We start from the raw sequence: 25,733 nt of genomic DNA on the forward strand, positions 1-25,733 counted from the left end.
GCCACCCCCGCCGGGCCCCGGCAGCCTCCGCTCCGCCCTTCCCTCCGCCCGCGGCTCCCGCGGGGGGGCGCTGCGTGCGCCGCGCGCGCCAGCTGCCCGCCCTCCCATTGGCCGGCGGCCCTTTCAACCTGCCCGGCAACCATTTTCTGACTGGCCGGCCAGCCGGGAGGGCGGGGCTACGGCTGGGCCCGCGGCGGCGCCCAATGAGAGAGCCGGGAGAGCCGGGGGGGCGGGGCCTCCCGGCGGGCTCGGCCAATGGGGGCGCGGGCGCCGCCGAGTCCCGCGTTCCCGGCGCGGCGCTCCGGGGGCGGCCCCGCCCGCGCTGCCGGGGATGGCGGAGCGGCCGCGCCGGGCTCGGCTCGGCCCGGCCCGCACCGCGCTGCTCCGCCCGCTGCTGCCGCCCTGAAAGCACCGCGGAGCCACCGGCCAGCCCGCACCCAAGCCCACAACCACCCCCGCTCCTCCCCTCCTTTTTTTTTTTTTTGTATAAACTCGTAGTCCCTCTGTGACCAAAACTACAGAATTTCAGTGAAAGGCACGCCCAGGGCCTCTACAGAGCGGCGTTCCTACAACGCCCCGGTGCCAGGCCTCTTGGGAAACCAGGCGCGCACGTCTCCGACCAGCCCTACAGCTACGTCAAACATTGCACAATTCGCCTATGAATATTCACTTGATTTTTTTTTCCCTTCAAAGAGGAGGTGGTTTTAGCCGTGCTCAAACCTCATATTTGCTTTTCACGGGCATTTGCGTAATCAAGTTACATTGGCACGAGCGTTTGTACGAACCAGATTTCAAAATCTGACACTGAAGTATTTGTAAAGATCGATTTTGGTCCTTTGTAAAGATCCTTTTGGTCGAACCCTGCCATGAGTTGGTTACCTGATGCCTCCCACAAAGCTGCTTGATCTAAACCCATCTCTGGAAGAGGCAATCTCTAGGACATTAAAACCAAACTAACTCAAGGACATTTGCACAGACGGGTTCCTACATGGACAGCGAGCACAGACCAAGCTCACACACACACAAGCTTCCATGTCGGTCTCATAAATACTGCAGAAACATTTGCAGTTTTCTGGTGGAGATACATTACAACTTCGAGGAAAGATCAGCTGCTTTTTGTGATTATTCAGCAAAGGAGATTTTTTTCTTTTAAACCCTCAGGTCCTACAGATTTTAACCCTTGTGTCTCCTGATGGGCACTCGGGGTAGGAGTGTGCTATGAGGGCGAAGGGCGGAGAGACAGAAAGCCAGGGTGACCCCCCGCGGGTGAGGTGTCCCTTGCTGAGGACAGGGACATCGTCTCTCCAGGCCACCTCTCTTCTGCAGCATGGTGTCCCCAGTTCCCCAGGCACAGCTGTGCTCTGACCTCGCTGCTGGGGGTCAGGGAGCACAGAAGGGAGCGAGTGCTGCCATGAGGAGCACTAATGAATCCTTTTTGACACGCTGCCGGAGCTGGGGGTGACAGCCCGACCCCCATGGTCCATCTGCTGCACCAAGGGTAAGTGCAGGACCAGTGCCAGCTCTGAGGGGCTGGAGTGGACCAAACAGCTCCCCCGGATCCCTTCCTTCCACCACACACTGTGGCTTAAGTGGAGGAGTAACTCTGAGATGTTCAGGATTCTTCTGTCTGCTGAAGTCAACCAGGGACAGCCAGGAGTGTGGCACCAGGACAGACCCCTGCCATCTGCTGGGGATTATCTCCAAGGAATAGACACAGGAGAGGCCTACAAAGGGAGCTGGTGCAGAAGGGATGGATCTGGAATCATTGTGTCTAGTACAGAATACAAAGGGATAGTTTAACTAGCAGTACCACCAAAGTGTCCCCAGAGCTTGAGCCAAGATTAGGCTTTGCAGACTTGATGCCTGCTGGCCAAAAGTCTGTGACCTCTGGGCATCCCTGCAGCACCAGGACAGTCCTGGACAATCCTCCCTCTCCAGCTCAGTGCTTGAGCCTCTGGTACAGCAATTCTCCTCCAGTCCAGCAGACCTTCCAGAGAGCACCAACACTGGTCTCCCTGCTCTCCTCACTCTTGCTTGAGTGATTAACCTGAGGTGGTCAGCTGTTCTGTAAGCAGTTTTTGTTCTGTGCAATAGAAAAGGCTGAATGTGCCTTCTACAGTGGGAGTTTCTAGAAAGGTCAGTTGTTTCAAGCATGATCTGACAAGAGCTACAGAAAAAAAGAACCCGGAGTTGTTTCAATGCATGCATCAGAACTTTGGATTCATGGCTTAACAGCTGAAGAAGTTAATATAAGTGACACAAAATATGGTGATTATTTGCAAAGGGTTTGGTCACTTTTTGCTTGTGTAAACAGTGGGATTCACATAAAAGAACTGGAACCTCGTTTAGCTTGGCAATATTTAATGTCTCCTGTGCTAGAGGAGCCATGCTTGTCTCACACAGTGAAAAATTCAGAGGGCTGAGCTCACATACAAGGTCTTTCTTGACAAAAATCTTCCTTTAAAAAGTGCTTACATTCTCAAATGAGGTCATGTTCTAGGAGTCTAATGCTCTCCCATTTTGAATTGAACTAACCTTGAGGCAAACCAAGGATTGTATATGATTTTTTAAAGCTTTAAACACGGGCTTTCAGTATGACTATACTCACTGCAGCAGGCCAGGATGGCATTCTCACGAACAGCATATTTGCTTTTGCAGCAAATTTCACATAAACCAGGGAAAAACACAACCCCCAAACCAATCAAGATCTCCATATAACTCATCTGAAAGGAATGCTGGGGGTTTGCTACTTCTTCTTACCTTCACACTCGGCATCTATTCCAAAACACAGTTCAGGAACACAAGAACTAATGAAGTCTGCTTTCCTATGGATTTATGCCTGTGATTAATTACTCAGTGTCTAAGGTATGAGCTCTAATTGAAGCTGGTCTCATGCCTGGAAGCTTATCTCTCCCTTATCTGGATTACTGGTTATCAGTACAGAATGCTGTTTTCTTCTGATATCTCCACGCTTGGAAACATTCTAAAAATGTAGTGACTGTGAGATCTGATGGATTTGATTGAAATGAAAGAGCTGTTCTAAAGCTGAATGGCAGAATGATCCTGTAATGCCACCCTTCCATAGGGGAGTGAGAAAGGCAGAGCACACTGCACCAAACCCTCGTTAGTTTTACCACCTCTTCTTGGTGTAAAGCCTCTGTGAACAAACTATTCCTACACCTACTCAAGTTTATTAGAAAGGCCATGACACAAGATGCTTATTACAAAACCTAACAACACCTTATTGAATATTTCTCAGATAGGAAATTAGCCATTGTTCTCTTTTGTCAAAAGAATCACAATTTACAAGAAAAAGCACTTTCCCCCTATACCCTTCAAACAAAGCAGAGGCAAAAAAGCAAATGATGGTACCAAGCTTCAATTTAAATAATTAACCATTCTACAATTTTGTCTTAAACTTCAGTCAGTTCACTGGACACAAAATAATGCAAACATCCAGTGCTTTCCATGTCTAGCCTTTTCCTCAGTAATGATTTCAAACACAGAAAAGTGAATTTGTTACAAGCACTGGGGTTTTTTTCTTTTACATGTTAAACTCTTTTGAGTTTAGAGTTTTTTAATCAACATACCCACTCTTTCCTTTGGAAGTCCTGTTTTGTCAGCTTGTACAACTCCAGGCTGAAGTTACTTTTTCTTGATTTCCTCTCCAAATCTTGTCTGTGAATGGAACATGAAAACTAGTATATACTATTTCCTTTGCTGCAGCATTTTACTACTGCAGTACATCCTTGCATTTCCCACTCCATGGGGAGCTCCATGGGGACACAATTTCTGTTTAATTCTGGTTTTGCAAGCAGTCATGTAATCACCTGTACCTTCAATTACTCTTCCCTAAAAAGATGCCAGTTGAAATTACTCAAATGTTTCCCTAGCAATGCAAAGCAGCTGCTGGCATTAGGTTTTCCTGTTGACATGTTTGTCATGCATGGACATTTACCTCAATAATTCTTCAGGTCATAAACCACTCCTTTTGGGGGAATGTTGGCTAAGCAAATGAATAATTATTGGTTTTTTTAAGAGCTGCCATACAAACTTAAGAAAATCATGTCAAGTAATGAAGTTTTTGTATTTTTCACTAGTTTTTTTTCCAAAACAAAAGATTTTTTACAAACATCTCAAGTAAGTCTCTTTCCTGACAAATTATTCAATGGGATTTCATCTCTCCATGAAAACTCCTTGGGAAAAAAGTAGGAAAACTTATCTTAGCTGTCAGCTTTGCAAGAGACACCAAAAGAAGTTCAGACAATCCTTGCAAAACCTTGTATTTAATAAGCCAGATTGACAAAAATGTGCATGTTCCCAAGATGTTTATTTCATTTCTTTGAAACTTGGTGGCTTTGTACTCTTAGTATTAGTCAGAATGTGAAATAACACTCATGTAAGAACTGATGAGCAAACAAAATTTGTCATCATCAGTCATGGGGGTTTTTTTGCATATGGGACTACATCCCAGGCTTGAAACACAAGCATATTTTCACTTTGAACAAAAGTAATTTTTGAAAGCATTTTTATTTGTCTTATCATGGATGTCAGAAAGCAAATGTCTTGGGTTTTTTTTTTCATTCTAGCTTTTGACAGTTCATTTACCTATAAGGGAATATGGAATAAGCTGCAAGACTGTAAAGCAGTCACACAAATCAATATTCTGAGACACAAAAAAATCCATGATGGTCTGATAATTACAATATTAAACTATACTCTCAGTCAATTTACAATAATGCCTTTTAAAATGCTTACTAAAGTAGCCCAGACATACCCAAGACTTCAAAAAAGTCTAAGGACAGCTTTGAGAACAGGTAATTCCTGGTGAGTCTGAAGGCTCAGCTCGTGTGTGAATCCCTCACCTGCTCCAGGCTGAAACCCTTCACTGCTGTGCCTCCAAGGCAGTCTGCTCAGGAAAGGTGCTTTTTAAATTCAAACACTGATTCTCTCTTCACTGACCAAATTTGTTCTTTAGGCAAATACAGCTCTGGTTGTAGAGACAGGTGATGTTTTTTGCTAGGCAAACTTCCAGAGCTGCACAGAGAGAGGGGGTTAAAAGAAACTAAAAAACACCACAGGAACAGAGAAGCAATAAGCAGACAAGCCATTGTTACAGCAGCCTGGATCCTTGCACTTCTTGTGCCTGATCTCTGATTTTCTGGCAAGGGAAAAGGAGAAATAAAACCCCAGGCACAGAAGAAGGGCACAGATACTCAGTGCTACCTGCAAAGGAAGCAGATTGGATATGAGCTGTGTGCCTGACAGTGCTTGCTGTGCTGCAGCTCCACAGCCCAGTGCCATCAGCACACCAACAACCCTGTCTGACATGGCACTGATGCTGTGCAAGCTCCACAACTCTTCCCTAGGAGCACGAGAGGAAAAAGGCTGCTGGGAGTGGCAGCAAAATCTGTCAGAAGCCTTTCCTAATTACAGAAGCTATGTCCTTTAAATTTCCCATTTACATGTAGAAATTAAGAAAATCCCCAGCAGCAAATATCATCTCTCACCATTTGTTGTAACAGCTCACTAAAGAAATGAGAATAGCAGTTAAAAAAATAAAGCTTCTTTTTTCTATTGTTTTTTAGCCAGGAGAAGCTGAATTAGAGTGAGACACATTATTAAAGCAATAGGGAGACAAGCTGATTTTACAGACTGGTCTCTGCAAAGTCAGACCAGTTGCAGGCACCCAACAGTTCTGCATGGTGACTGTGCAAGTTTCAGCAATACCAATTCTTAACCCTGCTGAGCCAAGATACCAGGCTTGTAAGAGCCTGATTTGACATAAGATTTGGCATAAGTTTTAAGAATGTAATAAAACAGGATATATATTTCTGTCTAAATGCTTAACTCCACAAATGCCTGCTTACCTAACAGCTTTCCTGTTAAGCCAAGTGGACTCTATAAATTGTTTTTAGTAGGCACAGCTTCCTCAGTAAAGGAATGCACCCAGCTAGATGAAGTATAGAGTTATAAATACACACATGTGCACTTGACATACACAGTTTAACAGTTATGAACAAGTTATTCTGATTCCTGTCTGTAACTTGTAGACTGATGCACACTAAGGAGGTGGGGAAGAGCATTTTTAAAATATCTTAACATGAAATTGCACATTTAATGAAAATGGAGGGTATGGGGGCAGAGGGGAACACACAGAGTTGCTCAAACTTGTGGGTTTTCAACACAGTTCAGAGCAGTTTTGGAAAAGTTTCCCAGAGGAACAGAAGATATTTAATTATTCCAATCAATGCTGATGTTCCCTTTATAAAACTGAAACTGGTTCTGTTTTACCCTAAGGCATCTGCTTTCCACTTCTGTGGTTCACACACAGAAAAGCATCAAGAAAAAATACCTGCAGATTTATAATTTTTGTAAGAATTTCTGATACTACAACAAACACTACCCCATAAGCCAGCTTTTTTTTCACTGTGAGATATGACAGTTTTTATCTGTATTTGGATCCTGCTGAATCAGCATTTATTGCTGCAATGCCTATAAGTGATCTCTCAGTTAAGGCATGGGCCTCTCTGTGGTCCAGCTGTATCCCACAGACTGAACTTGCAAGTGCCTATTTGCTATTTCTTCCTTTAATATGAAGTTATTAATCAAAGTTCAATTACAGCAACTACAAGTTATGCCAAATTTAATACAAGGAAACATCTTCTAGTTCACTGAAGACTCACACAAAGTGCATGGTTTCAGAAGATGGAGCCAATACACATTCGACTGTTGAGTTTGCAAAATTTAGCTAAAGGATATCTTTCCTCAAAGCAGATGATTCTAGAGCAGGTAAGCTCAGTGGTCTCCTTATGCTTGAAGTGGTACTCAGATGTTCTAACACCCCTTTGGCACCTCCAATCCCCCTTTCAGGTTTGAGAATCTGCATTGTAGGTGAGGTCACTCATGGCAAGGCAGAGCCTGTCACACACAGCAAGGTTCTCTTTTCTTCTTCAGCAGCTGGCTTGGCTCAGATCTACAGAAAACAACTTGTTACTGACAGATGTGTTCCCCTGGCACAGCCATGGCCCACATATTCTAGAAACCAATCCATATTTCCCCCCTTCCCTACACCCTGCTAGCTTGGGGCTTTTCCCCAGTAGCAGCTTCTGATGGGAAACATTTGTTATTTTATAATGAAATCACAGGCTATACTCAAATTATCCCTTTCCCCCCAAAAAAGTCTCCTAGAAAGAAGATTAGTTAGATACACTCTAAACCAAATGTGCTGGAAGAAAAGACCACCATCCCATGTTGTATTACATTTTTTGTTATTAAAAAAGCCAAGAGGAAACCCTTGGTAAGAGTGGAGCATATTAATTATGACAAGACATCATGACATACCAACCAGTGAGACTTAAAGGCCACTAATAACACTTTTTGTAGTAATTAGTGCAAGATAGTTATCCCATATAAACAAATATTTGATGGTAGACTTCAATGATAAACAATTCACTTGATGACATTTACATATAAATACACATAAATAAAAACCTGCATCATTTAGGTTTGTAGTTAACAAAAAAGTATGGTCTGAAATGAATTAAATGTAATTGTGTCTAGCTAGATCAAAGATCTTCCTATAGTGATACTCAAATACATGGAGTATGAAAAGCATAGATGTACAATTCTCAATTTAGTAAAGTACTACTCTATAAAACAGAATCATGAAAACAGCTCTTACATTTTAATGCAAAGTATAAAATTGCATATTTACATTTACATACACTTTACTGAACTACATTGGGTAGCTCATGGTAAAAAACCATCCCTTTTTGAAAATCTTGCAAAAAATACATCAACTGCAGATATGATCAAAAGTTACTAAGTTAGCAGCTGACATAACATCTGTAGTAAAAAATATATTTTAGGAAAATACCTGGAAAAATCTAAACACCAATAAACACTTTAAAACTATTTTTGAAGTAAAAATTGTAGCAAAACCCAGAAGAAGCTAGCAAGGATAACAAGAACTATTGCATACTGCTCTTTAAGAGCCATGTAGGGACTTAACACAGAAGCAGCAGGTGTGGTAGGAGTTTTGTCATGTAACAAAGTGGAAACTGGAGGGAACAGGAAACCAGTTATCCAACTTCTTCTCTCTTCTGTTTATTACCATTTTTATGGGAGAAGTGTAAGAAGATAAGAGAATCCCTCTCCCTGAGGATATCCTCCATCAAAGGCTAAAACAAATTGGTAAAAGGAATCCAATTTCAAGAGCCTTTGACCCCCAACATAGAAACATTTACCATATGTACTTACAGTTCAGTGGACAATAAATCAGATTATTACACTACAAGTTGCAGGTTAACTTTAAGAGTTAACACTATTTTGCAATATGAAGTGCTTCTTAATATATGTATCTATATAATATATAGATATTTGTAAAATACTCGTGCAGATTTGATAGAACCAACTGTGGAAATTGCTCTCTCCAGTCTTTTCTTCCCACTAACAGATCTTTACCTCCACACAAGGAGTTTCAGGATTCAACAAGGATTTCCACAATATGATCAAGGTCATTAAGATCAGATTTACAATTAGAGTTAGAAGCTGTATTTGTTGGAGAAGAAAATGTTTCAAGACTATCACAGTGTCCCATTTTTGTGTTGCTCATCATGCCAGTTAACATAGTATCAAGATCATAATAAGAATTGTCAACTTCTGAAAACAGATCTTCAACAGTATTAGGACTTTTATTCTCCAGTGTCTCAAATATTTGATCTAAAGATTTTTGAAAGTTTCCTTTATTTTCTTGTGGACTCTCCATTTCCCACACGTTGCTCTGCAGGTTTCTTGGTGGTTGCACTGCAGGGGCTGTTGACATAGTTTCTGAATTATCTTGTGCCTGGTCACTCTCAAAGTCTTTATTGAAGGTACCATAGGCTGGCCCATGCTTTCCCTCAGCTTGGTGATCCCTAGATGAACGACAGAGGATATCTGTGGAAACGAGACGATCCAGGGACGCCTGCCCTGTGCTCTGTGTATTTATCATCTGCCAAGTCCCATCTTGGGTCATCTCCTCCTGGATCTGCCGTACCGTGTTGGCGATGAGCACCGAACGACAAAGGTTGGGTTCCACCAGCATGTGACACAGCTGAAGTTTAACCAAGGACATGTCCAGGAGTGACTGCCGCTGCAGATTGTAGGAAGGAATAGCCTTAATACCAGCCAGAGTGCCTTCAATATCTTCTTCACCATCAAAACATTTTCTCTTTAATCCTCGCACAAACATTGTGTCCTGTCATAAAACCGAAACAAATAAAAAAAATCATGTACAATATAAACAGTTCAAGAGGGAGGAGGAAAAAAATGGTACTAAAAAAAGAGAACAGTGAACTTTAATCTTTTATTAAAAAGAAACATCAGAATTGTCATACCATGTTCTAGAATGAGCAGTGTGGTACAACAGGGGTCAGGAACTTGTGGACTGGGTCCCAAAGGTGACATGTGGGAACCAGGGGTGAGCAGGTCCACAAGGCACCAGAGAGGGCTGGGGCTCTGAGCTCCTGGCTCCCACAAGGCACCAGAGAGGGCAGGGGCTCTGAGCTCCCACAAGGCACCAGAGAGGGCAGGGGCTCTGAGCTCCCAGCTCCCACAAGGCACCAGAGAGGGCTGGGCCTCTGAGCTCCCAGCTCCCACAAGGCACCAGAGAGGGCTGGGGCTCTGAGCTCCCAGCTCCCACAAGGCATCAGAGAGGGCTGGGGCTCCCAGCTCCTGGCTCCCACAAGGCATGGCACTGGAGAAAGCTCCCACTGAGCTCTACACTTGATGCAACCCAGGAGCTGCTGCCTCGCACAGAAGCAAACATCTCACCTGCTGCATTTCCCCTACTCTACTACACAGGCAGTTTCTCCTCATTCCTCTCTGCCAGTAGAGTTTCTACTGGCATGCTTAACCTCTGATTTTGGAAATAAAAATACAACCTGGCACACCATCTCTAAAAGATTTGATCCCTCCAGAACATTAATATGCCTAACAGAGTAACATAAAAAAAACCCCATGGGCAGCACATGTGAAAAGATTAGCTTATTTGGCTACAAAGACAGCAATATCTAGATTTGTTCCATGTAACTTGAGACACTGAGCAGAGGTGCCCAAGGCAGTCCTTCTGGTTCCCTTCCTTAGGTGAGTAAGTGAACTGAGTAATTCCAATAAGAACTGGGCAAGTGCAGTAAGGACAGTCCCAGTCATCCTCTGTATGGGCTTCTGTACTCCTTTCCCACTGACTGTAAGACAGGAAAATTCCTGTATTCATAGCTTGGGTTCACCAGCTAAAAATACACAGAGTGCATGCAGGCTATTCAGTATTCACACCTAAAATCACCTGCTGAATTACACAAGGGGTACCTCTCAAGTACCAGCCTCAGCTCTTCTGAACTGCACTAATTTTGACAACAGTGCCCCATGCAAATATTGCAGGTGGTCTCTTGGAATACAAAGTATTTTTTTTAATGCAGTATATAGCACCTCTTTAAGTCTTATAAAAAGTGGGCTGCAAATGAAAGCTGATACCTGATCTTTACATTTATGCATCTTCCTTGTTTTCCTTCTAAGTCTTCTGTCCTTAGAATTCCTGTTTGCCCAATATTTGGGGCTTTTTTTCAAGGCAGTGACCCAAAAAAATCAGTTTTCCAACTATAAGTTAATAAAACCAAAATACTATTGCAGTGTCTTTCTATATAATCTTCCTTGATAAGCCTTAAACTCTGCCTTGCTTTTCTGGTTGCTACGGTACATTCCACGTATTTTCAAGGAATTTTCTCTCAGCTTTTTCAGAGACACCAAAAATCCACCAAAGGGCAACAACACTGTTCCTTTCAAAATACATTACATGCTTATCTACTGTGAAAACCTGGGGATAGCACAGTAGCTAGATAAACACTTGGTCTGACTCTGAACAACACTTGTAACATTGCTGTATATATCCATGAAATAACCTTCAGTGGGATTTGCCAACTCTTAAAAGATTTCTTTGCAGTGAAGGTACAAAACTCTTTAGAAATCATAATGTGCAGAGACTACAATATAGAATAAACCTGATCTTGCAGTCATTTATCATAACTTCTTAAAAGCTATCCATGGATTAGCTATGTATTAAATACTTTGGATGTTGCTTCTGAAATTTTATCCTGAAACCCAACATATTTCCATTACTCCTTTTAAATACTTGATATTGTTGTTGCTCTATAGTTCCTTTTCCAGATTTTCAGACATTCCTGCAAACTTCCTATCAGAGGATATCCTATTTAATCTTTCCTACACTTCTATATGCAGTAATTTCTGGACATACCCTTCCTCCCCCTTGTGAAACAACCTCTAGAAACTTTTGGGACTGTTTATAAATCATATATGATCACATCATCAAACATTAAACACTGTGCAGAGTTTGAAGCTTCTTTTATTTCAACTTACATTCTTGTGAAGAGTAATTAAAACTTCAATTGAATGTTAACTTGGTTTTCATACATCTATAATTTGGCATTTCTAAGGCACACCAAGAGAACAGAGAGAAATAGGAAAAAACACAGGAGAAAACTTGAAAATAAGAATAAAAAAGAATACATCACACACACTTGGGCACCTAGAAGCAGAGGAAAAACATTTATCTATTCTTAAAGATAAACCTTTCACAGCATTGACTGGATTTTTTTCTAACACTTGCTTTCAATTAGAATCTTAATTAGTATCTTACATCATAAAGCCAGTGCAGTTTTTTGCCATCCTGTTCTTGTGACTGCACAGAGTGCCAGGTCAGGGTTTCATTTAAGAAGCAAAAAGTGACATACCAGGAATGGTGTCTGATGCAGTCCTTCCTCTTCTCCCATGCTACTGAGCAAGAGTCCATGCAGTACAAGTGACAGCACCACCTGCCAAGCACAGGGAAGCAAGCAGGATGTCAGCAGGGACAGGAGATGCAGAACAAGGCAGTTTTCCTTCAGTATCTCTGTCCTGTAGGATGTGAGCATCATTCCCACAAACATGAATAGTACCATTAAACCCAATGCACAGTTAGAGCACAAATGTTATTTGGCCAACAATACCCCCAGAATCTGCAGCAGGAGGAAAATGCCAGGTTAATTCCAGGTCCTAGGCTACTGCCCTGACCTTTGGACCAGCCTTTGCCTTATGGCTACAGCTCTGCCACTTAAAGAGCAAACAAAAATCTTTCATGTGAGCATTAAAGTGTACACAAACAAAAGGTAATGAAAGCAATTTTATTACAAAACTATAGTTTTCACTTTTTGTACAAACCCATGTATATCTCTGTAGCATCTAGAGAAAATGAGGTGGCACAAACACAAAACTCTAACACAGCAAAACATGAGAGAATTTTCCTTTACCTGCATAGAAACTTTATGACTAATTTTTACTTAGCAAGATGACAATAATGAAAGTAATGACAGTAATTAAACTGCTTTAACAATAAAGACTGAGTTTTTGAAAACCCATTTAAATCATAATAAGATTTGATATCTCAAATACAAATTCCCATCACATGCAACAATTCCCTGAACTACTGAAATGAAAAAGAATGTTGTTCCAACAGGCTATAAAAACTTTTATAATAAACTATGGAAACAATTCAGATACTTTTCTAGACATGTCTGTGCAGTACAAGACAGTTCTGTGTCTGCAACTGAAATGCATACCTGGAAAAGAAACAAATTAAGAGGATGCACACGGACATCTGATCTTATTTTCTGTTTTGTGTAGTGATAAACAATTTTTCAAGATTGCTTGTTCTCAAATGGAGGGAGAAGAAGGTGGATGACAAAGCACTTGGGGGTGGGACAGCAGAAAACATGTTTTTCCTCAAGAAGCTGCATACTCGTTAAAATACTACAATGGGAGAAAAAAACACCTTTAACATTCTCAAGCCAAAAGCTTTTGACTTGATCCCAGATATCCAAACTAAATGATGTTATGTCATGGAAACTGTATTTCAAACAACTCATAGTCTCTTTTTAATGGACTGAGCTCACAGCAGCTTTAGAAACAGCGTCTCAAGGCATCTGAACTACTTCAGTCAGACTCCCTATCAAGGCAATAAACTATCTCTTATTTCTGGCAAACACTTTATGACACTGTAAAAGTTCAGAAGTTTTTGCTCCCCAGGTACACTTTGAACACATTCTGTAAATGAAAAGTAATCTCTTTGAGAGCCTGTGTCTGGTAACTATTTGAATCCCAAAATTTCTACTTTATTGGAGGGTAGGTGACAAGGGCATAAACAAACATCCAACACCAAACATCCCCCCCAACCCCCTGCCAAGAACTACAGGTAAAGATGGTGCAGTCATGAGAAAAACAAATTGATATTTGGTACATCTGACAATTTTAGAAGGAGAGGCTGTGGCTGTTTGCCTCCCAAGATATTGGACAATACAAGAGGGGACCGTTGCTGTTGGTGAAAGAGCCATTATCACATCCACAGCCTAAATGACAGGGGATGCTGGCAGGCCAGGCCAGTCTGTAATCTCTTATCTATTTACATACTACAGAGGGAAAGTCTTCCCATGCAATATAATAATGTGCAAAACCTGCTGCATGTGATTCCAGGTTCTTCCCTAGGTCAATAACCAAACCACGTGCACCTCTGCTAGTATAATGCATTAGCCATTGTGCAAAAACTTTTTTGGTGCTTCAGAGTCAAGGTGTTCAAAATCCCCTGATAATTTCAAGCAGCGCCTTTCTCCATCCAAGAGGCAGCATCTGGATGAGCTACATCATCTCCTTTCTTCCTCTGCTACCTCAGTGTCATGAGCCCAAACTTTGTGTATTCAACTAAACTGCTGTTTGAAACAGCTATGCAAAAAGAAAAGTTGTCAAGGAGACAGCAGCTAGCTGCAGCACAGTGCACTCAGGGAAAAGGAGTTTTGTGGGTTTTGTTGTTTTGCTTTTTTTAATAAATAATAGCACAGCATTATGTAATTTATCACAAGTTTTGCTTGTAGGATCAACAAATTCCCAGTCTGCTTTACAAAAAAGGTGCTTGAAATTTGATCCAATTCTTATTAGAGCATCAACTGAAGACATTCCAGGTTCATACTCAATTTAGACTCGTAGTGATATCCCACCAAAGATATAGTTAAGTACTTGAGGGAAAAAAAGCTGCTTCCCACTAACTGGGCTAACAGAGAAGATAGGGAATTTCAGCAGTGCTTATCTTTAGGAGAAAGCAGACAAGACGTACCTAGGCCAGTGCTGGAGGTTCAGTGAAGCACAGTGCTGCTTTTTGTACAGCCGTAAGTACAGTGATGATGGTTAGCACGGGAAGGCAAGAAGGGGCCGTATCTCCCCTCTACTAACACTAATCCTCTCCACTCCAACACTGGCTTTTCTAAGAACCGTGGGAAGGAACCATAGCTCTGTGTAACAGCGGAGAAAAACACGGGAAGAGAGCTACTCCTCCTCTTTAGCCAGGCACGTTTACCCATGTGGTGGTGTCGAGGTACAAGGTGGGATGCAGTCACAGCACAGGGATGGTAAGGCCAGAAGCATCGCTATTCACACTGGAACAAAGGGCCCTGTGAAGCACTGGGGTCTGCCCACCCCCGGGGCGTAGGGGGCTGGCAGGCACCTCTCCGGCACTCGAGAGGTTTGGGAAGGGGTCCCAGCACCCCGGGAAGGAAGGGCGGCAGGCTGAGCAGATGGGGCAGGAGCTCCGGGACACGCAGGTGGGGGCCGGGAGCGCGGGGCAGGGGGAGCCCGCAGAGCCGGGGGGAGAGGCGGGACCGGGGCGGGGAGCGAGGGGGAGCTCCCCGGCAGTGGGAGGGCAGCGGAGCGCCCGGGAAAGGCGCGGACGCTGAGGGAGCGCGGCTGCGGGAGGGACCGAGCGGAGGAGAAGTGCGGAACGGGTCCCCTGTCCCGCCGCCCCGGCCCCCTCAGCGCTCCCGGCGGTTACTCATCCTCCGCGCTCTCGCCGCCATTTTGAATGGATCCCGTCCCTTCCACGGGTTCCGCCGGCACCGGCTTCCCGCGGATCCGACCCAGCCCAGCCCGACCCAGCCCATCGTACTCACCGCCTTGTCACTGCTGTCGCCGGCGCACGCCCGCGCACGATCTCCCGCTCGGCTCCCGCCTCACCGTCCACTCCGCGCCGGAGGGACGGGCGGGGCCAACCGGCCCCGCCTCCCCCCGCCCGCCATCTTATTGTCAAACGCCACAAAGGGACCCGCGTCCGCCGGGGGCGGGCCTTCCCGGAGACCGCGCCCACCAGGGAGCGACGGCGCCTACTATTGGCTGCCGTCAGGCGCTGCAGGCACGATTCGCCGCTGCGATTGGCTACAGCGCCCGCCTGTCCCGCCCTCGGGCTCCGCCCCCGAAGGCTGCGGGGTTGCCATGGCAGCCGGGCCCTGCCCCTCGGCCGTGAGAGGCTGAGGGAGGCGGGGGCGGGGGCGAGGCGGGGCCGCCCCGATTTCAAATCGCAGCCAAGGCCCCGCGGAGTGTCTGGGCTCCCGGCCATGGGCTCCGGCGGGAACAGGTTCAGACCTGGCCGCGCTGCAGCCCGCGGGGAGCCCTGGCGGGGGAGGGGAGAGCGAGCGTTGGCCGCCTCGGTCCAGGCTCTCCCCGCCGTCAGGCGCCACTTCCCTCAGGGCCAGGGAGCCCCGGAGCTGCGCCCCGCGGGGTGACAGGAGGCCTCAGCACTCCATTAGCAAGGCCTGTGGCATTTCCTGTTCGGGCCCGGCCGCCAGCCCCGGGTCTCGCAGCCAGAGCCAGGAACCCGCGTGCTGGGGGCGGGGTGATGCCTCACAGCCCGCAGGGAGCGGCCGTCTGAGCACGAGTCAGCAGGGAGTGCCCAGGTGGGCGAGAAGGCCGGGGGCATTCTGGCCTCTGTCAGGAATCGTGTGGCCAGCGGGACCAGGGATCGTCCCCCTGTGCTGAGCACACCTGGAGTGCTGTGCCCAGTTCTGGGTCCCTCAGTTCGGGAAGGCTATTACGGTGGCTGGAGTGTCAAAGAAGAGACCAGAGCTAGTGAAGGGTCTGGAGCACAAGTTTTATGAGAAACAGCTGAGGCAGCTTATGGGTGTTTAGCCTGAAGAAGATGAGGCTCAGGGGGGACTTTATCACTCTACAATTTTTTGACAGGACGGTGCAGCTAGCTGGGCTTCGGGCTCTGCTCCCAGGGAACGAGTGACAGCGCAAGCGAGAACATGGCCTTAAGCTGTGCTGTAGGGAGTTTAGGCTGCACATTAGGAAGAATTTCCTCACAGAAAAGGTGATTAGGCACTGGAATAGACTGCCCAGGGAGGTGGTGGAGTCACCATCCCTGGAGGTGCTGAAGGAAGACCGTACATGGCACTTAGTGCCGTGGTCTAGTTGACAAGGTCCTGTTTGACAGGGCTCGATCTCAGAAGTCTTTTCCAACCTAACTCGTTCTGTCCTAAAGCTGCCGCCGCCCTGCTGAGCAAAACCCCCTCCCCAAACCCTGCTGGCCGCCGTGACCCCAGCCCGATGCAGCTGCACATCTGCAAGCACTTAGGCCGCCGCAGCGTCTCTCGGTCGCTCTCCTGGCCGAGCCGCTACGTGCCGGCTGCTCCGGAGCAGCCCGGGGGAAGGAGGGGCGGCTGGCCCGGGCTGCCGAGCGCCGCACAGGCGGCAGCTGCTGCCTCCCGCCCCCGGGCGCGGCGGGACGGGGAGGGGAAGGAGCTGGAGAAAGGGTGGGATAGGCAGCCGGAGCTGGAGGATTGCGGCTGAGGTTCTGTAGGAAAGGAGGCTGGGAAACAGCAGAGCTGGAGCGTTCATACAGTGAAGCAGGAGGAAATATTTCCATAGCCCAACTAGATCTGCTTTTTGGGAGAAGACTCAGTCATCTCTTTTCACTTTTTCTGGCTCTTCTTTGTAGAAGTAGCCCCAAGTTAATTTGCAATTTCGTGGTTGCTTTGTTTGCTCAGAAATGTCAGCTCTCTCCTGTGCATTCAGGTAGTTGTTCATGCCTGAAGCCTCTACACAGGTTGGCCATCCCCTGATTGGGTGGGCTGTGTTCCCTTTTGTTCTGGCTGCTTGAAACATCCTTTATGTCAGAGACCATCACTGATCTGACCAGGAACACGCTATATCCTTTATTATTGTGGATTGCATTGTTGACCATGGTTACCTTGGAAAATGTCATAATACTCATCTAAGAAGTTGTCTATAAGTATTCCCTTCTTGCAGCATTGCTCAACAGAGTGCATGCACCACCTGGATGTATTTCCATAGCAGCACCTTTGGCATCACAGATCTGAGTTTTTCATTAATAGCTTGGCTGATATCTGCACCGTTACGCCTCTGGTTTCACACTCTAACACACAGTTCTCCAGGGTGGTTTTCCCATGATGGACATTTAAAATCCCCTTCACAACTTCATGTGACACTTCAAACTGGAGGTCCTTTTACTGGATTCTGTACAGTCAAGAAAGATGTCTCCTTCCTTTTGTTTTACCACAACGTAAAAGGCACTAAGGCATAAAAGCCTTTGAGTTCAACTGAATCAGCACTGCAGAACAGGCCCTCTAGAACTCGGTGACCACGACAGATGATGGCTGTGTCTCCTTCATAACAGGCATTTCCAGCTGTCAGTGGATTATGGTGAAACTGTATTTCTAGGTCTTTACCACAATCAGCTACAAGCCCAGAATCACACCATGTTCTCCAATGTCAGAGTGCAGTCTCAGTCAAGGCTCAACACAAAGTAATCCAAGTTACCCTCCTCCTCCTCCCTGTCCCAGTCCTCCACGTGCACTGGTGGAAGAGCCTGACGTGCTCTACAGCTTGTACTGTTTGGTAAAACTCTCCTGAGTCATTGTACACAACCCACAGCTCCCACACTGGTATCTGGTATCCCTTAAACTTCAAGGAGCTTCTGCTTTCAGAACTGAGTACTCCACGCCAGCCACCCCAACAAGAACCTAAAACACATCTGTACGCCAGATCTCCTGCTGTCCACAGGTGCAAAGACTTTGTCCAGGTGCTCAGCTGTGAACTGCGTCACCTCCAAAGTTTTGCAATGTTAAGGAAGAGTTTTGACCCTGGGTTCTGAGCCCGAATTGGTTTCTTTCAGCTTGAGGTGGTGCCTCTGGAGAAGAATCCCAAACCAAGAAATTCCTGGGCCCTTATATCCCACAGTCTGTGCACCTGATCTTCCTGTGCCCAATGGTGGTTTATGGTCTGGAGTCTTCTAACACCTCATGGAATTCTTTCTCCATGTCCACGTGGGCAAGCCGTAATTGTTCTTATCTTCCATCCTGGGGCCCTTCAAGATCTCAGCTCTTATCTGAAGATACCCAGTCTTTCTCTGTTTACTCCCCTGCTTAGCTCTCCATGCTGACAAAGTTCACTTAAAGTTCCTTGACACAAGTTTTGAGCAGGACCCACTCATGCTAAACTGAAAGCAAGTTACAATTAAACTTAACCCTAGACAATTAATTTCTAACATTGTAATCCCCAACATGCAGTCAGCCAAGATGTAATCCTGGTAATCTCTAAACTGCTTGTGAAACAAAAGATGGTCAGTGTGAAAAATATCTGGAAAAAGTACATTCCCGTTGGGCAGAGTCTTTCCCAAAGCAGTGCCTGGTTTGTCACGATGATGCCTTAGTCACTCCGGAGCCATCACACTCCTGGAGCAGACTGATCCAGGCTCTGCCTCGGCTGCTCCCGCAGGGCACCGCCTCCCACAGCTGGCGGCAGCAGGGCCCGACCCTCCTCCCGCGGCCCCCGGCAGCCCCTGCTCAGCAGGAATTCAAATAGGTATTCCCACAACAATCCTGCCAGAACCTTGGAGCCTCCGTGGAGGCCCCTTTGGAGGCAATGTGGGGGCTCTTCCCTGAAGGAGCACAGCTTGGAGAGTTCATTTGCATTGCCCTTTCTAGTGATAGCATCATCTATGTAGAGTAAGGTACTAAAGTCCCCTCTCCTGATGCTTTTTTCTTTTTTTTTTTCTGTGTAGCCACACAACATTTTTATGGTTTTTTTCCCCTTCAATAACCTCTCCAGTAAAACTGGAGGATGTTTTATGGCTTAAGAACTACATAATCTATTTCTGACTAAACCAGTGAAAGAAAAAATGTGAAAGATTCTCCATCTTTGTTAAAAATCTGAGAAACTAGTGATGTCTCCTCATTTGATTATCAGCAGATAGCAACTCTCACATCTCACATATGTGAAAAACAAAACTTGAAAAGTCAAAATGGAAGAATCTGGACAGATCTTTGCAAAACAATGCAGCCTGAAGTATTTACTAGAGAGCTGGAAAGAGATGTCTGCAAAACTACCTGAAATGAAGAAAGTAACTGCATAAAAGAAAAGGAAAAAAGTGAGGGAATCACTGGCCAGGATTGTCAGTGAGAGGAATAGCAGATTTGTCTTTACAAACAAGCTGTGGGTATGTTGGTACATAAAACTAGCTCTGGAAAATAAAAGAAACAATGGGAAGGAATCCACTGATTGATGAATGGAAAAAGATATTTGCTTTTACAAATAAACTTTAGGTTTGCTGATAAACGAAATTAGACATTGAGCGATGACAGAAACAATGGGGAAGAAAAAACCCTAAATTCTGTAAGAATTAAAAATTAAAAGGGAGGGTTTTACATTAAAGGGAAATCTTTGGTGTCAGGTTATCGGGCAGTCTGTACCTCTCAAGTACCTCAGCCAATGGGGAAAGAGAAAAAGGAAATGCGGCCGGGAAATTAGGTTAAAAATGATGCTGTGTCCTCCAAAAATTCGAGAGATCCCAGGGGAATGCCCCATGGCCTCTCCCTTTATTCGAATAAAGCCAGAAAGGACTCCTCTGTCTCCTTTTTGGACATAAACCTCTGGTGTTTATGTGTTAATATTCCTAACATCAGGAGAGCTACTATTACTTCTAACACCAATCACTTATATTTTTTCCCCACATAGTCCTACTACAATACATCTTTCATAGTTCTAGTTCTTTAAAATATCTAGTATTTTTACAAGACCATATTTTAAAACTTGTTGAAACTTGTTTGTAGTTCCGTCTCTCTCAACAATATAATCTCTATTCTATAGCCTTCCTAAATCAACACACCTTATCTAAGTGTTTACATACAAATGTATAAGATTGTGTGAACTTTCTATCAGGTTTTAAGAATTCTTTACAAATCCATTTCTCACAAGAGCATATACCCAAAGCTTCTAGACAATTGGAAGGCATTGCACCTAGTAAGACACTGCAGAGCAGCCTGCCTGCTGAGGGAGTGAATAACATGGGTGACAGGGACAATGGTGCAAATCAGCTCAGCAGGTCTCTCCTGGGAAGCCGGGTCACCACTGACATGAAGCAAGATCTCCAGAGCGAGTGGAAGTTCTGAAGGGATTTAAAAGCACTGGCAGCCTGTATAAAATATGAATGGGATGCTCTCTTTGTCTGAAGCAGGAGGCAGCAGGGCTGGTGTAACAGGAGTAGGCATTGCCTCGATCTTTCCAACCAGGCCTGAGGTGTAGATCCATCCTCAGCACATGGAGGGAGTGATCTGAGCTGCAGCCCCAGCCTCAGAGCAGGAGGGCCGGCCCGAGCGGAGCTGCTGCCTTGAGCTGCCTTCCCTTGGCCGGGCAGCGGATGCCTCGTGCTCGGCGGAAGGACGGGCTTGGCTTCAGTCCCTCCCTGAGAGCTGCGTGTCTCCAGCCGTGCCGTGCCGTGCCGTGCCGTGCCGCCTCCCCGAGCGGAGCATCCGCGGTGCGGGAGTTGAACCGCAGTCAGTCCCGGCTCTCCCCATCCCGCAGCAGCCCCGGCTCTCCCCATCCCGCAGCAGCCCCGGCTCTCCCCATCCCGCAGCCAGTCCCGGCTCTCCCCACCCCGCAGCCAGTCCCGGCTCTCCCCATCCCGCAGCCAGCTCCGGCCCTCCCCATCCCGCAGCCAGCTCCGGCTCTCTCCGTCCCCATCCCGCAGCAGCTCCGGCTCTCCCCATCCCGCAGCAGCTCCGGCTCTCCCCATCCCCATCCCGCAGCAGCTCCGGCTCTCCCCATCCCGCAGCCAGCCCCGGCTGTCCCCATCCCGCAGCCCGCCCGCAGGCCGGGAGCCCTGCCTGCCTCTCCCTCCGGCCGCGGCTGGTACCGGCTGGTGTGACCTGCGTGCCACGGGCGTTGGAAAGCAGCCACTGCTCCCTCCCTCCCGCCCAGCCCCCTTCCTTCCCGTCTGGAGCAAGCCTGTGCTGGGCTGTGCTTGATGCCTCGGGAGCTTTGCTGCTCCTTTCTCAAAGCTGCTCAGGCCCCTGCTGAGCTGGCCAGTCTTTCACACATTGGCTGTGACGGGAAAGCTGTTTAGAGCTGGATAATGTTTATAAAACCGCAAAAATTAACAGCAACGCAGTGTCCAGGAGCACGGCAGACACCACCCTTTTAAAAGACAAAAAAACCCCAAACCCAACAAAACCAGACATGACTCAGCCCTGAACTGGAAGCTGTGAGCTGTCGCCAGTGCAGTGCTCTGCTCTGGCTGGCGGCTCTTTGAGAGACAAGGTGTGTTAGCTCAAGCTCTGTGCATTACCAGCACAACTGCCTGTGGTTTGGAAGAGTTTTTTGGCTGTGATCCCACTGGTTCAGAGCAGGGACAGAGCTTGCTTGCCTCTGCCTGCTAAAGACAACGTGGACTTGTTCTGAGTCTGTATTGTTTCTCTCATAATTACTGTTTGATTAAAGCATTTAAGATATGTTTGTCTTTTTAATTTTGCTCTAGAGTACGGCAGGAGGCCCATTCCTAGCACACATAGTTTCCTTTAAGCCCAACCTGGCAAATTCTGATTACTTCTGAGATAGGCAGCATTATGAATCAGTCCTGAGTGCTTCTGCAGACAAGCACATTCCTGCAGCAGGGCTCCCCTAAAAAATCCAGAGGCAGATGGAAAAAGAGCTAAGGAGTAATTAAATGTGGCTGCTCCTCAAGAAACAAGCCTGTAGCAGGAGCTCAGCTGGGCCCCATAAGCCAGGTACAGGATCCAACTTCACTGAGTTCAGTCTGCAGTCACAGTGCACTGAATGTGAGAGAAAGTGTTTTTGGGTCGTTGCAGTGTGTTAATGCATGGATCACCAAAGGTGGCTGGAACTTCTCAGCCTTCTGTGAGGGTAGGCTTCTCTCCACTGCTCTGGGCCTGGCTGTTACTCCTACCTGTAGGAAGAATTAAACAAAGAGCAGTGGGCAACTGGAGCCTGTAAAACAAACCAAAAGGTTTGTAATAAGCAAGTGAACATTTGTGGGCTAACTGTAGCTTGATGTTGGATGATAATGGTGCTGGCATCAAATGTAGGTGGCTTACAAAATGAGAATAGCACAGTCGGAGCATTCATCACCCCAGCTAATCCATGCAGATGCTAATACATGTCTGAATATGACACTGTTGGCTCAGCTGGGGCTTGAAAAACTGAGCAGTGGTAGTAGGCAGGTGATGGGAGGGGAGTGTGGCTGTCAGCACAACAATGGCAAAGCATTCTGTTCCTAGGCACAAATCTGTCTGCCTCAGGCCACCAGCCTCAGGCCTTGGGTTTTATGGCTGTATCTGATCTATCTGCAAGGAGGCCATGGGGATTAGCAGTGACATGAGCCAAGAAATGAGTTCTTTGTAAGAACTTGTACAGACGAAGATACTTTGTGAGCTAAAAGCAGCCCTGCTCTTTTTACCCAAGCCAGCTAGCAGCTTTATGGAACCAATAATAAACTGCTAAGAAGTATTTGTATGTTTTGATTGCAGGAAATAGAGTGAAGACAGGACACAGGGAAGCAGTTAGGCTTGCAGTAGTCCACTCACTTTCTTAGCCTGCTTGGATAAAATGGTTTGGTTGGAGTTAAAGACCCCTCACAGGCCCTCACTGTTGAAGTCAGTGACTATGAGTTTCCTCTTACAGTGGAAAGGCACTGAAAGAGAGTGCCCTCATTACAGTATTTGTTTAATCTCTTCAGCCAGGACGATGGGACAAAATCAAAGTAAAAATCAGTGTTTTCAGCAGGATCTACAGCTGCCAGCCAATTCAGAGAATGTGTTCTCCATGGCAGGTGAAAAGTGTATTGCAGTGGACATTGGCAGGGAGGAACAAAGCCCAGATGATACCAAAGCCCAGATGATACCAAGTTAATGGCAATAGGAACCTCTAGGGACAAAGCACCATGCACTAGACCAAACAGCAAAAGTCTCCAAATGTTGCACTAGCAGTCAGCAAAGATGGATTTTAAAGTCCTAAATGTCCTTTGGGGTTTTATTTTAAGGTAGCTCATTGTGATAGTTCAGGTTTACGTTTGTGAGGGACAAGATTGTTTTGTTGTTGCGAAAGTGCTGCCTTAGAAAGGAATTTTAATAACTAAAAGAACACAACTACTTCTTAATAGGGATTTTTTAAACGTGCATTTTGGATACTTGAGTGCCATGTTATCTGGTGCTGCTTAAAATATGTGTTCTGTATCTAAGCATAAATACCATAGGCTATGACAGTTGCTATAGCAACTAAGCATCTACTATTAAATAGCACCCACAGGCTGAAAAACCATGTGCAGCCTGTCAGTACACAAGGTATTCCTTTCTTTTCAGCCAGCTAAGAACAGTATTTTCATCTCAGGAGCTAGTCTGTTTCTGATGAATGTATTTGTGCTGGTCATGTGAAGATCTTTTCTCCCCCATCAGCTCTACCTTCCTTTGAAACAGCAGATACTGTGAGAACAAAATAGCCTGCAGTGGTTGCAGGCTGAAGAAGTTAATGAATAATTCCTTTTTTCGTATATTTTTGAACATACATTAGAGTGTGGCTTTCAAATCTTTTAGTCCAGATTTGAGCTTGCACCTTTTCTGTTCTGCATCTTTTGATATGACAGTGTTTTGCTCCTGAAACCAGCCTTTCAGGAGGCACCGTGCTGTTCCTACAAGCCGTGTCCTTGAAAATTACAATATCAGTGGGAAACTAATTTCTGCAGTCATGGCAGACTGGAGAGTTATAATTCAAAAGCACAGTTAAAACAAAAAAAACTTTTAGGAATATGTGGTGTAGTTATTTATTTTTATGCTTACCTTAAAGTTGGTAAGCATTTGGACCATGAAATCTATGGGGGAAAAGTAGAAAAATAAGAACACTGAGTTTCATATGCAATAATAATTCTGGTGGTTGAGACTTCAGTAACAAGCTGCTGACAGTTGTTTTACATTTTCCAAACCAGAAATGCTATTTTCTTTAGACCCATCATAAACAACAAGGAGAATAAAATGAGGCATCAGTAAGAGAAATATGCTGGTTATAGAAATAAATGCTTTATCTGCAAATTAAAATGACCCTCTATGAGCCTTGAAGAGTAGAAAGCAGCTGTGATGGCTTACTGGAGTGTTTGGATTGTTTCCAAATTTTATTTGAGAGTCTGATGAATCAATAAGTTAAAAGGAAAGTATACTGTAGCCACAAATTATTGCTGATGTTGATTTGCTGGTGGCTTAGCAGAATGCCATAGTCTGTAAAAATATAAATTATAGTAGGAACAAAACAATTACAAATTATTAAGAGTATCAAAAAGTGAGGATAAGAAGTAGGTAAAGTATGAAAAGGCATATTAAAAACGTGATTTTTTTTTCCTAAGAGAATGATTGCTAACACATGTGTACCTTGTGTTTAAAGGGTTAACCCGATTAGAAGCCTGACTATGAACAGAGATAACAGGGAGCTGGTCTTGTTCCCTGCTCTGGTCCTGCACCTCGATGGGAATGACAGCCTTGACTTTAGTAGCAGTAAAGGAATGTTAACTCCTGTCTCCTGGTGGCCTGCCAGTAGCCAGTGGTTTCCCAGCAATCATTTCAACATTTCTCATATTAATGGAATAATAAATCTTTAATTGGTGTTACTTACAAGTAGCACCAAATGCCAACAGACTTGGGATAAAGTTGCAGGAGCTGCTGTGAGCAGTGGTGCAGGATGATGTGGAGAGAGGTTTGCTGAGGCAGAGAGGCAAAGTGGGGCTCATCAAAGAGTTGTTTAGAATTTGCTGGGTGTTTAGATACTGCACGGGGCTCAGCTGAATGCCTTAGATGGTCTGCCTGCCTCCTGCCACTTACATCCTGTCCAGGGAATCATGGACAAATCCTGGCAAGTTCCATCATCCTCCATTTTTTTTTATTTTAATGCAAGGGAGTTGTCTCTTTCTCCCTGTGATTTCCGTGATTTTTTGTTTTTGTTTTGTTTTGTTTTCTTCTTGTTTCTCAGCTTGTTTGTAGCCATCCTTTGCAAAAGGTTGTGTTTCTGCCATATTTGGATAAATATTACAGCCTGATCTTGTGTGTGGCTCAAGAGCTATTTGTATGGTGAGGATAAGCACACAGGCACACTCCTCTGTACAGACTGTTCTACCTAGGAGCAGCACAAACTCTTACAGATTATGTTTACAGGATGTGAACTTTAGGGATATAAGAGGTACTAATGTTTTTTCTTTCACTGTGAAGTCCACCACGCTCAGCAGGAGAAATAGGGTAGAGTCTGGTGCCCTCTTGTGACTGCATTGAACTACTGGAAAAAACATTATACTCCGACTTTAAAGCGGTCAGAGCGTGAACTGCACTGGAAAACACAAAGAAACTGATCCTAAACAAAAGCTGGAAGGATCGAAAAGGGTGAATTAACTTCTCAGTGTTATTTCTGAGATGAAAATTCTACGCGGTTCAGAATAGAGGCAGTAGTCACAACTCAGAGTTGACTGATATACTGAATATTTCAATGACATGTTGCTTTCCTAAAAACTCTTCTTCATGCTAATCAGCTAGGTA

The 25,733-nt window shown here is 45.4% G+C and overlaps 1 protein-coding gene and 1 pseudogene across 1 annotated transcript; both read right to left on the reverse strand.

Moving 5' to 3' along the window:
• Window positions 1-7,257: 7,257 nt before the first annotated feature.
• Window positions 7,258-15,130, reverse strand: CDCA4 (cell division cycle associated 4). Its single transcript, XM_058026280.1, has 3 exons — window positions 15,027-15,130; window positions 11,790-11,870; window positions 7,258-9,241 (listed from the first exon to the last, which is right to left on the reverse strand). Exons 2-3 carry the CDS (start codon window positions 11,826-11,828, stop codon window positions 8,483-8,485), a joined length of 798 nt encoding a protein of 265 aa, XP_057882263.1. The 5' UTR covers window positions 11,829-11,870; window positions 15,027-15,130; the 3' UTR covers window positions 7,258-8,482.
• A 1,693-nt stretch (window positions 15,131-16,823) lies between these two features.
• Window positions 16,824-17,637, reverse strand: LOC131084967 (SHC SH2 domain-binding protein 1-like; annotated as a pseudogene).
• Window positions 17,638-25,733: the final 8,096 nt, after the last annotated feature.

The sequence above is a fragment of the Melospiza georgiana genome, chromosome 6, assembly GCF_028018845.1.
Source record: "Melospiza georgiana isolate bMelGeo1 chromosome 6, bMelGeo1.pri, whole genome shotgun sequence".
Taxonomy (NCBI): Eukaryota; Metazoa; Chordata; class Aves; order Passeriformes; family Passerellidae; genus Melospiza; species Melospiza georgiana.

Excerpts from the sequence above, each read along its gene's own strand:
- CDCA4 (XM_058026280.1), bottom strand. The coding sequence starts at position 11,828 with ATGGGAGAAGAGGAAGGACTGCATCAGACACCATTCCTG. Across the intron at positions 9,242-11,789 it reads TGCATCAGACACCATTCCTG|GACACAATGTTTGTGCGAGG; the intron begins GTATGTCACTTT and ends GTTTTATGACAG.